Source organism: Physcomitrium patens, chromosome 15 (assembly GCF_059467195.1).
Source record: "Physcomitrium patens ecotype Gransden chromosome 15, ASM5946719v1, whole genome shotgun sequence".
NCBI classification, from domain to species: Eukaryota; Viridiplantae; Streptophyta; class Bryopsida; order Funariales; family Funariaceae; genus Physcomitrium; species Physcomitrium patens.
In genome coordinates this window covers 3,868,811-3,879,441 of record NC_143424.1, presented here as the reverse complement: position 1 = coordinate 3,879,441, position 10,631 = coordinate 3,868,811, and the positions used below count along the sequence as shown (strand labels likewise).

The 10,631-nt window shown below is 41.8% G+C and overlaps 2 protein-coding genes and 1 long non-coding RNA gene across 12 annotated transcripts; all 3 read right to left on the bottom strand.

Moving 5' to 3' along the window:
- Nucleotides 1-667: 667 nt before the first annotated feature.
- LOC149987711 (uncharacterized) lies at nt 668-2,068 on the bottom strand. Its single transcript, XR_016506581.1, has 3 exons — nt 1,887-2,068; nt 1,403-1,492; nt 668-929 (listed from the first exon to the last, which is right to left on the bottom strand). It is a non-coding gene; the product is annotated as an uncharacterized LOC149987711 (long non-coding RNA).
- Nucleotides 2,069-2,781: 713 nt separating this feature from the next.
- LOC112292576 (uncharacterized) lies at nt 2,782-6,122 on the bottom strand. 5 transcript variants are annotated; one of them, XM_090256274.1, is made up of 6 exons: nt 5,637-6,122; nt 5,049-5,263; nt 4,635-4,916; nt 4,270-4,509; nt 3,877-4,094; nt 2,782-3,547 (listed from the first exon to the last, which is right to left on the bottom strand). In XM_090256274.1, exons 3-6 carry the CDS (start codon nt 4,905-4,907, stop codon nt 3,193-3,195), a joined length of 1,086 nt encoding a protein of 361 aa, XP_090112400.1. In that variant the 5' UTR covers nt 4,908-4,916; nt 5,049-5,263; nt 5,637-6,122; the 3' UTR covers nt 2,782-3,192. The 5 variants fall into 5 exon arrangements, with proteins under 5 accessions (XP_090112400.1, XP_024396957.1, XP_024396956.1 ...); XM_024541189.3 differs by having other exon boundaries at nt 5,049-5,128; nt 5,637-6,118; XM_024541188.3 differs by having other exon boundaries at nt 5,049-5,128; nt 5,341-6,115.
- Nucleotides 6,123-6,554: 432 nt separating this feature from the next.
- LOC112292573 (uncharacterized) lies at nt 6,555-9,860 on the bottom strand. Of its 6 annotated transcripts, none has more exons than XM_024541179.3 (4): nt 9,722-9,860; nt 7,738-8,906; nt 7,168-7,516; nt 6,555-6,962 (listed from the first exon to the last, which is right to left on the bottom strand). In XM_024541179.3, exons 2-4 carry the CDS (start codon nt 8,865-8,867, stop codon nt 6,702-6,704), a joined length of 1,740 nt encoding a protein of 579 aa, XP_024396947.1. In that variant the 5' UTR covers nt 8,868-8,906; nt 9,722-9,860; the 3' UTR covers nt 6,555-6,701. The 6 variants fall into 6 exon arrangements, with proteins under 6 accessions (XP_024396947.1, XP_024396944.1, XP_024396952.1 ...); XM_024541176.3 differs by having other exon boundaries at nt 9,713-9,849; XM_024541184.3 differs by having other exon boundaries at nt 7,738-8,892; nt 9,722-9,840.
- Nucleotides 9,861-10,631: the final 771 nt, after the last annotated feature.

Genomic DNA, 10,631 nt, shown 5'->3' with positions numbered 1-10,631 from the left:
TTTAAGTAGATGTTTTAAACTACATGAAAAATTAGACATAATCTAATTACTTAAAAAGCAATATTTCTTAAGTATTTTTTTTAAGATAATATTAATAAAATCTTATTTTATTTATCATGTAAAGCATGCATCTTTAATATACCATATAATTCATAGACTAAAAAGTATTTAAATTAAAACCTTTTCATAAAAGAAAAAAATTCATATTACTATGATATTTTTTAAAACAATAACCTATAATACATTTACTTTAGTTACTTACAAACATACATACTTAGTTTCATCAACCACAATGAAAACACAAATAAAACAATCTTCCTTGATTTATTAAGAATGTCTTATTTTATTTGGTCTAAAATAACTTTAAACTACCAAAATATATCAACATTGTACCCAATATCCAAAATGATATCAAAAGATTAACAGTTCAAATCCAACCCTAAACTTACAGCTATAACATCACAACTATTGCCCAACCTTTATTCAAAAAAAAAAAAAAAAAAAAAAGGGAAGAAAGAAAGAAAGATCATAGCATTTGAAACAACCATTCAAATAAAATTCAATAACACTATCAAGACATGGTTAATGACTATTTTCTCATACTTTTCTGTAACATCAAGCAACAAACATCCATGTTAGTAGACATCTGCTACAAGCATTTGATGGCCGTTGTAAAATTTGTAACACTTTACTCAGTATCACTAACTAGTGCGCCAGACAAACTAATCAAATGAATACGCCACAATAATGCCTTGCCTTACAAATCAGAAATAATCCAATCTCTTCACTTGAAAATGTCTTTCCTCGTGCAGGATACAAACCTACGACACCAATTGATACGTCTACATGCCGGTTGTGAAATAGTGATTACTCCCAACAACTCAATTAATGCTCACACCCAAATTACAGAAGTTGGAAAAACAAACAACCTGCACAGAAAGCAGTGAGAATTGAAGCATGTTTCAAAATATTAGCTGCTGCTTCAGTTTTTTCATGGTTTCTCAACCAGACTGGGAAGCTCGGCATGACTTGTAGTGAGCACAAGGAATTGCAGAGAGAAACGCCGCACAGATCAAGACACATTCCCTGCTTCATAGAGACTGAAGCTTCATTTCAACATCTCTACCAATTCTGCTTGCTTGTCTACATCGACATCATCTTTTGCAAACTTAATGCACATGAAAAAGTCCTGATCTTGTAGACCAGTCAATGTAACAAAGGAGAGAGGGAAAGAAATGAGGACCCTGCTGTTGATAGATGAATAGCTGACACGAAAGTTGAGCGTGAGTGTGCCTTCAGCACCAGCAACTCTCACAATCTTACCAATACATTAGTATTGTAGAGAGGAAAGTAGGTTTTGCAGATGGCATAGTGAATTAGCAAAATGCTAGTAAAGGAATACCTGGAGTTGGGTCAATTTGGTCTGTGGATGTGCGCCGAGTACCTGAATGATGAGTCCTGGGCTCTCAAGCACAGATTTACCCCATGCGGCCTGGAAAAAGGAAATAAAACTTGCAATTCTTGTAGTATAAGATTGGTAAGCCTTTCGATTTGAAATTGCAGCAGTGTAACACAAGTCAAGATGGGGAGGTTGCCGATAACTCTAATACTCTCTAGTGAATTTGCTCTAAAAGCAATAAGAACGGGAGTCGTGAAGGTCTAGCTCTACAGGGAAACCAAATTAGCGGTTCGCAAGATGGAGACGAAGTGTGACCATGTATACCTAAAAATCCCATGCAAGTCGACTAGCACTGCATCCCACAAGGACGTACGGTCGCTAGCTACCTCTACCCACAGAAATAGCATCACCAAGCAACAGATTTCTCAATTGTCAGGCTTCGGGAATGATGCAAAATTCATCAAAAACGATGCCGATGAGAGAATACCGGTAGGAACATGTTCGGAACGAGGGCTCTGAACTGCATCGAAAGGGACCCATGCCGCTTGTCCCCAACGCAAGGACGCAAGATTCTTCCTCAGCTTTTCAAGAGAATCAATCGGCCGCATCGCTTCCGTCAACGTCAGTTTCCTAACTACGCGTGGGACCGGCCGATGCGAGACAATCCGCAATCTGAGAAGCGGTTACAAATCCTCTAGGATGCCGATTTGGAGGCGCACGAAAGCATCGAGTGGCACTGGCGACAACCCAATTCCTCTTCCCCTTGACACACCCAAATAGATTTTACCACAAATTATTGCCCGGCAAACGAGTCGACTCGTTTCTCTCGAAATGCCCCACGCGGTTGCCAATACAACAGCATTCCTTCACAGCGCAGGGGTAAACCCTGTAAGCCAAACAAGGGCTTCAAAGCTTGCACAACGAAGCAATAATACCTCGGAATTCCTTCTTCCGTTCGAGCAAAATATGAGCACGAAAAGCTTGAAGAAGACATACAAGCTCAACTTTGTGCTGGTCTTGACAGCGCTCTTTGTTTTACATCTTGCAGACTTGAGAGTGATGTGAAATAGCAAGCCCCATCAGGCAATACTGTACGCCATTGCAATCATGTTGTAAAAACGCAAGGATTGTTTGAAGGTCTCAAGTTGCAAGACATTCCTAACACAAGAATTTAATAGAGGGGGTTTGAACCGGAAGAGATAAATTCACTTAAAAGCTCTGTCCCATAATGATCGCCAGACCACCAAACTGAAGGTTCTGCAAAGACATAGTAGGTAGCAGAACAGAATTGCAGTGGCAATAATGATAGGTATATATCCGAATACCTGCTACGTGCAACTAAGAACAATTTCGGTAAAGCTGATTCTGTGCATATTCAAAAATTGTAAAAAAAGGACTTTACCAAAATTATCACTTCCATAATATGCCAGTGGAAATTTTCCAAGGATTCTGAAGCACACATTGAAATTAATTATAATAGCTAAATACTTCCTAGGAGAGTCTACACAAATTTGTGGTAGGCTTTTCAAGTCTACAGCTGTACAAAAGTTTATGTGATCGGCGCCATCTCCAAAACTAATCAACTATTGCATCGACTACACAAATCCCAATACAATCGTCCTACCACAAATTGTAGGTGCTGTTGGTTCGGAGCTTTGGCGAATGGCAAACATGTGCAATAAATGCTGAGGCAGATGAATTAATCATTTGTCGCACAAGGTTTGCATGCAAACATCTCGTGCCCCCTCATACTTGCAACAAACGTGCAATCCACATACGGGAGAAGAAAATAGCTATTTCTTTGAATGTGTAGGAAGCTCTGACATAGAAGGAGGGAAGTCCTCGAGGGATTGTGCTAGTGGTTGTGAGGCGTCTGATGAAGAATTACCCGTCCATGTGATAGGATGCTTAAAAGAAGGCGGTGACTGCGAGAGAATATCTGTCATGGGCTGAGAAAGCTGCCCTGAAGCTTCTCGCTCCGCTGCTTCCTTGAGCTCCAGTTCTTTTAAAGCCCTTCGCCCATATATGGTTGCTGTTATTGCCGTTGCTGCCGCAATACATGCTCCCACAATGTTGTAGGCAATTTCCAGGGGGGTTATGTGCCTGTTCTTGTGTTTGATCTCGGCCAGTGTAAACAATAACCTCCCACTGCAAAAATTAATCGCAATCCAGTTCAGGTCCGGGACGATCGGAAAAGAAAACAATCCAAACGAAAGACCATTTAGGCTGACAATACGACAGAATAAATATGGAAGAAATAGAAACTGCTAAATTGCTCTTTGCGCATTTGGAAGATTTGTTCTTTTTTTCTTTTTTTGACACGATCTTAATCAACAGCGTATCAAACCAAACATTAGACCAGGCAGTATACCAGAATATTCTTGAATTGCACACTACAAACAATTGCAGGTGTCCTAGCCAAGGAATTGCTCCACAGACACTACACTTGGTAAAGATAATATTTAAGTAAATAATACCTGTATATTGTAATGAAAGCCTCCGGAACCATTCCACAAATGGAACCAACGATATATGGGCCATATTTTATGTTGGTAACAGTGATGACATAATTGAACAAGGGGTATGGAAATGGGGAGACCCGCAACAGCATTATTGTCCGAACTTGTTGAAACCAACCCCCTTGTTCAGCAACTCTTAACACGGCTGCCTTCTTTGGATACTTTGTTAGCCACATCTGGAGACGGATGCAAGAAACCTCAGAATGGTGCGGAAAAGATTCAAATAGACATATAATTGACAAGCTTCCAAGATACCGGCTGCTCCAAAATCAAAGAAGACAAACATGATTTCGACAAGGTAATAAAATTGAATGCGGACAAGCATGTAATAACTATGACACACGTACTGACCTGTATTCGATCATGCAACAGCCATTGTCCGATGAAGTAGGGCAAGGTCTGACCAATCATAGTTCCTGACATAATTATAAGGAATCCTAATCCATATCCAAACATCATGCCTGATAACCACATGGAAGGTCCTGATGGAAGGATGAACATGGGAAATATTGCAAGTGAGCATACGAGAACCACCGCCAAAACAGGCTTAGAAAATTCAGTAGACTCCCATATCATCAATGGTATAATAACCTGCACGGAAGGACAATGCATATGAATTTCCATCATATTTATACTGCATTTGACAGTGTAATCCATAATTGACATGGAAATTCTGGTTTTAATCAAAGCGCAAATTAATAAACAGAGTAGCTTACCTTGTCTAAAAATAAAGGAGCTAACCAATGGAGAAGTACAGCTGCAACACCAAGGAACACAATGGCAAGACAAATGAGTCCCATCCACCGACATCGCCGACTCTGCCAAAATCTAGGCAGAGGACGCTCTAAAATCTCGAATTCCTCCAAGTCGTCTCCTTGTTCCTCTGCATGTCCAAGCTGACGATACGCTGCATTGTCTGAACCTCCTTGAAGAAGCTCCATGTTCTCAAACAAGTCAGTCTCTTTCGGGGAATCCATTGAATTGCTCATCCTGGTAGCCTGCATCCAGATGTTACTTACGTGATTGTGACTAAAGACAAAAGATTTACTTAACGTAACCTGTATGCAGCAGCATTGTTAGCAGCGGCGGAATCACAACCGATGCTGAACAAAGTTGTGATAAAACTCTACCTTGGGAGTCGAGGCCGCACTGCTCAAAATCAGGAGTTTCTTCACTGTTGGATCACATTTCCCCTCTTCGACAAAGCTTTCTTCAGACAGAAAAGTTAATCAGATCGAATTCTCAGTCAAGAAAACATTCACAGCGCAGAAAATGCCCGCCAGAACACTCTTAAGCTGCTAAACAAGATGTTGGCAAAAAGCTAAAGAATATCCAGGCAGGACTTCTGCAGCATAATCATCTGTGCAAAGTCAGCAAATTACTTTGTAACACAACTGGCATTACGAGAGACGACAGACTTACTGCTGGCAGGTTGGAAAGTGGTGAGGTTTTTGCATCCACAACTGGAGTAATCTCTTTCAATAAACTCGGAATCAGGACTCTATTACCCAATCAACGTGAGACTCGAACGATATTCTTGCAATCCTACCTAAAGTCAAATGTATTCCACTTCTTCACACCATCGTGCGCCTCACGAAACAAACCCTAAAACTTCGCGCCACGCGCAAACTACAACAATGAGCCCCCGCAAATCTCAAAGAACACAACCACAACCAATCACGCTTGAGGCTGCTCTGCAACCCACTGATCACCACTACCTGTCAATTACGTGCACAGCAGTCCTTCCAAAATATGATACCGACTCCTCTCCTGCATCATCGCCTACATGCGCGATCCATCTCTTATCCCCCCATCGCAACTAAATCCACCCCCATGTAGTCCAATGTCACTAGCCTGCTCACAAACGCCACAAACGCCACAACACCTGCTCCCGAAACTCCAACCTCAAGTCACGCAGCTGCTTAACCACTCGACCATTTCCAAATGTACTTCCGATTGCACGAGCAAAGAGCATGGAGTACTAAATTGACCATCAAAGGTAAGGCAAGACAAAGCAGGCCTGTCCCTCACAACCGAACTCGTTCCAGCAACAGGTGTTCCGGGGGCTTGAATATGTTTCTTCCTTCGAACTGTTTCCCAACAACAAGCGATCCACATTTAGGTATAAAAAGCTGGAACCCTCATCGAAATCTATGGCCACAGTGATGAATGCGCGCATAAATAGGAGCTTCGTTTCCTCAGATTGAGCGCGAAGAATGCGGATTGTTGATTACATTATTATTGGCGGCGTCACGAGGCGTCGGAAGTGATGGTTGATACCCGTTCGGGCACGGGCACGAGGCGAAGAGTGTTACCAGATCCAGCCTGGAAAGCGATGGGTGTATTTTGTTCTGCAGACAGTCAATGCCGTGCTGCGGCGACCTTCACCATTTAGTGACCCACTACGTGCCGACGAGAGCAGAGGGCTCACAGCTTGCTCTTATTTCATAGCAACTTCAAGTTCGAAGAATACCAAATCCTTCACATTCTCGTGGAAATGTTGTGTTGTTCAATAAAAATTTCCGATTGTTTGATGTACAAAGCAGATAACAAGGACGTGTGCATTTGGGAATTGGGTACCTTTTAGGTTATAGAAGTGGTTGTGAACATGTTCTTGTCGGAGTAAACCAATCTGGTGCAGACAAAGGGGAGTGCAAGTTTTACACTCTGGATATAATTTGCTCATAATATTGTTACAAAATTCAGAATGTACATTGCTAGTCGGAACTACTGAAGCAGACTGCCATGACAATGGGACCGGAGTGTTCGGTAGTCGGATGTGATCAGTTCTCGCGTCGCACGGCGAGGGACGGATTCTCCTCCTGGGAAGCGGGAAGAAGGACAAGAACGTCATGAACTTCAGATTTGGACACCACGCCTTGATCTTTGTCCATGGCGTAACAGATGTACACTGTATCTATAATGTTGCTCAGGACTCGCACAAAGAGGACGAGTACCAAGAACACAATTAGCCAACTCAGAACAGCTGCGATCAGCTTCTGGTCCTTAGCTAGGCTTGTTGAAAGAGATAGAACTCCGTATATCTGCACACACAGCAAAATATGAGTACATATCGAGAGACAAGAGCAACACTCCACACCTTGATGAGATGCAAGAACGAAGGAAAGACGCCTTGTCGACCGCTTAGATACACCCCGAAATTGAGAGAGATAGTGCGCTTGGGCTCAACAGTGGTACAAGAAAGAACATGGAAACAAGACGCTGAGCCAAGCACGGAACTTGACTTACCAGCAGTGCATATACTAAAGTTAGGACGAATGTCACCATGGCCAGAAGTCGATCCGAAATAATTTCCACAAGCACTGTTGATAGCAAATTCCTCTTCAAAAGATTATATGTCATGGAAGCTGAGTTACAAAAGCTTTCGCCAGTAATGGCTGCGAAGTTTGTTGTGAATCTGGTGAAGAATTCAACAGCATCGAGAATCGACTGAAGACAAGCACGCAGAAAAATAGCAAGTGCGCTCTCTTGGGCTTGTTCATTGTCCGTACTGTTAGCTGCACCTCGAATAATTCGCACGATTGCAACGACAAGGCCAGCAAGGCAGGCTGTTCCGAATGAAGGCCCAAACGCAACACTGAAACACAAATGGGACGTTGCAAAGCATAGTAAGATTGGTGCATTCAGAAAATCAACTCAGCTTGAGACCTCATAAAACAGAAACACTGATAATTTTGCTCTTCCACCCCAATAATATATGGGATGGAAAATGTTGAGAATTCTATTTCGAAGGTATCAAAATGTACTCCAAATGTACTCCAAATTCGCAACATGAAAGAAAATATTAGTCTAACGTACCTCAATGCTCGCCTTGTGGAGTTCATGGCAGAAGATCCTGCTTGTGCGAAGTACCACTGAGAGATTGTACCACTGATGGTGAAGACCTGGATTTGGGCCATTATCGTCGAAGACCAAAGAACGGAAAATCCGGAAAGATACATGTAATATGGCACCCATGAAGCAGTCTGCCAAACACAACATGGGGTGTCTGTACCCCTGGCACATTGAATGCTTTCGCCCGCTAATACGTCTGGGTTAGGCACAACCTTCCCATTTGTGTAGGAATACCCTATGAAGATGACAAATGGCACACAGAATACAACTAATACAAGTGATAAACCAGGGAGGACAAATAGAAGAGCAAGGTTTTGATGTAAAGCCTCAGACGAAGTCTTGACTATCCGTATAGTAAGCTGAATACGGTCCCAGTTGGAATAAATCACATAGATCATGAGTGCACACATGAGAAGAATAATCCCAAATAATACGTACTGTCCTGCGGGGTCAAACTCCTTAAGACACTCTTCACTACGCTGACAGAGGATGAACCAAGTCAGATTAAGAACTATGGGGAGTAGGATGATGAGGGGTAGAGTGGCATATACAAGCTCCTTCGTATATACTCGTAGCAGGAATAGAACCCCCAAAGCGAATGGACCACTCAGAACAAGAGCTATACCCAAAGTGATCCAAATAGGTGTTGCAGAAGGTGCCCTGCTTGAGAAAAGCAAGTTCTTCAATCTCTGGGGCATGATGACATACGCAATCTGCCATTTGGCATCGCTAGCTTGCATTGGCTCTAAAAGCATACCTTCTGGAATGGAGCAGGTTTGTTGCTTTGGCTCGTACTGGGCGGTCTCAACCCATTGATACTCAGAGTTGGAGTGAACCACTCCATAGATGCCAAAAGCTACTGATATAACAACAAGCAGTAGGAAGATAATAGCGAAACTGACGTCCTGGAAAGGTCTGACACCCACATTGTAGCCGAATACACTTGATCCTTCCTGAGAAGAAGGTATCGACACAACAGAATCCGGTTGGTTTTGATAGCCTCTCAATGTATAATCTTTCTTGTCCAGTAATGGCTCTTCAATTCTATCACTTTCGATGTCGTCCTTCCTGGAAGTCCCATCATCAAGACCCATTTTGACGTGCTACTTTCCAACAAGTCTGCAAAACAGAACCTGGAAAAACCCAAGTTATAATAGAGAATCTCTCCCTACACACTCAATATCTACAGTATGCATGGTTATCACTAATTGCATGCTTCACAACCTGTGGTAAATCAGCAAGAAAAAGGTCGGAGCTGAATTCGTGTAAATAATAATTAACTGACATTGATGTTGTTTATATTAGAATCAATCTTATGCTAATGCACCCAATTAACAAAGGAAATCTCATCGACAGCCCCTTGCCATCAGTTTATCACCAAAGCATTACAAGCAATACGATCTCCGCCATCCCCCTAAATATAAATATATAAATAAAAACCAACACAAAAACCCAAATAGCACGTCAAATTAATAATTTTTAACTTGTTTAATTATCTTACAGCAATTACCATCGCATCCTCACCACTTTACAAGAATGCGATACCAAGCCAATCTATTCATCACGACTGCAACTTGTAAGAAAACCCACCTGATCAAAAGACAAGAAGGACCCTAAACAGCAACAAGACGGATAACACAGCGAAACAGAACGAAATTAGACAACAACTTACAACATCCAAGACTGAGGCACTTCATTGTCTCCCAGCACAACACCAAAGAGACGAAATAGCTGATTCAGTGCACTGAGCGAAAAGACACAAGAGGCAGAGAGGGTGAAACGCAACACAAGGGCACAATAGCGCAACCCTAAACACACAGCACTTCTACAGTGGCCATTGCCGTCCTATCAATCGGAGACAGTACCACGGTGCACTTAGATATCGACATGGAGCAGATAGACATGGAAGTGGACTGGAGGCACGACGAACGGTACTCACGGTACTCACGGCGGCAAATTTTCCAACGGGCGAGTGTCCCTTTGTCGATCCTCGACACCGAAGGTTCATCACATTCGAGCAACGGTAGCTGCAATTGCGGCACTTCTTCAGTTCAGACGATGGCACCAGGACACGATCCTCTAGCCTGATCGAGTATGAGATGATATCCGGATTCTGCCCGTCGTCATGGCAGGGTATTGGGTTTCAGCGTTATCCGTTCCGGAGGAGGATTCCATGCCGTTGATGCTGATCTGTCTCGACGAATGAGAGCATGTTCCAACAAGAAAACGAGTAGGATTCGGGTCGTATTGGGTTTCTTGTTGACACTTCTCAAAGTCAACTTCTTGTGTATTTGAACACTCTTGATGTATACGACCTTTATTTATAAAACCCAATACGTATATACATATATATATATATATATATATGTATAGGAAATTTTTAAATCGGCCCATGCATTTATTAAATTGATCCACCCATCATTATTGGTTGTGGATCTAACCATTTTTCATTGGTTTTCAACCAATATATGATCTAGTAGTGGAGATTTTTTATTTGATGGCTAGGATGGATGGGTCGATTTAATAATTGTTTGGATCAATTAATCAATCATATATATATATATATATATATAGATGATAGCTTAAATATAAGATAAAGAGACAAAAATACAATTTGATTGGCGGTTGAGAAGAAACTTAAAGAACTTCAAGAATGCAAAGTGGTTGAGGTTGTTAGAATTGTTGAGACTTTGAAAACTACTTCTTTACCAAAGCCTCCTCTTTGGTTCCCCTACTCTTGAGAAATCTGAACTTAAATTGTTTGATTAATTTTTGGAGAAACCCCCAAGGATTTTTGCATTTATTTTCTACATTTTTGTTTGTTTGTTTGTTTGTTTGTTTTTTTTCTTTTTTCTTTT

What these genes read in the sequence shown, in the direction of transcription:
- LOC112292576 (XM_024541187.2), bottom strand. Translation starts at nt 5,375, where the DNA reads ATGCAAAAACCTCACCACTTTCCAACCTGCCAGCA. An exon ending in CACTTTCCAACCTGCCAGCA is followed by an intron (nt 5,125 to 5,340) that starts GTAAGTCTGTCG and finishes GTCTGAAGAAAG; the next exon opens with CTTTGTCGAAGAGGGGAAAT. An exon ending in TGTTGCATGATCGAATACAG is followed by an intron (nt 4,095 to 4,269) that starts GTCAGTACGTGT and finishes ATCCGTCTCCAG; the next exon opens with ATGTGGCTAACAAAGTATCC.
- LOC112292573 (XM_024541179.3), bottom strand. Translation starts at nt 8,867, where the DNA reads ATGGGTCTTGATGATGGGACTTCCAGGAAGGACGACATCGAAAGTGAT. An exon ending in TCCACAAGGCGAGCATTGAG is followed by an intron (nt 7,517 to 7,737) that starts GTACGTTAGACT and finishes TTTGTGTTTCAG; the next exon opens with TGTTGCGTTTGGGCCTTCAT. An exon ending in CTTTAGTATATGCACTGCTG is followed by an intron (nt 6,963 to 7,167) that starts GTAAGTCAAGTT and finishes CTGTGTGTGCAG; the next exon opens with ATATACGGAGTTCTATCTCT.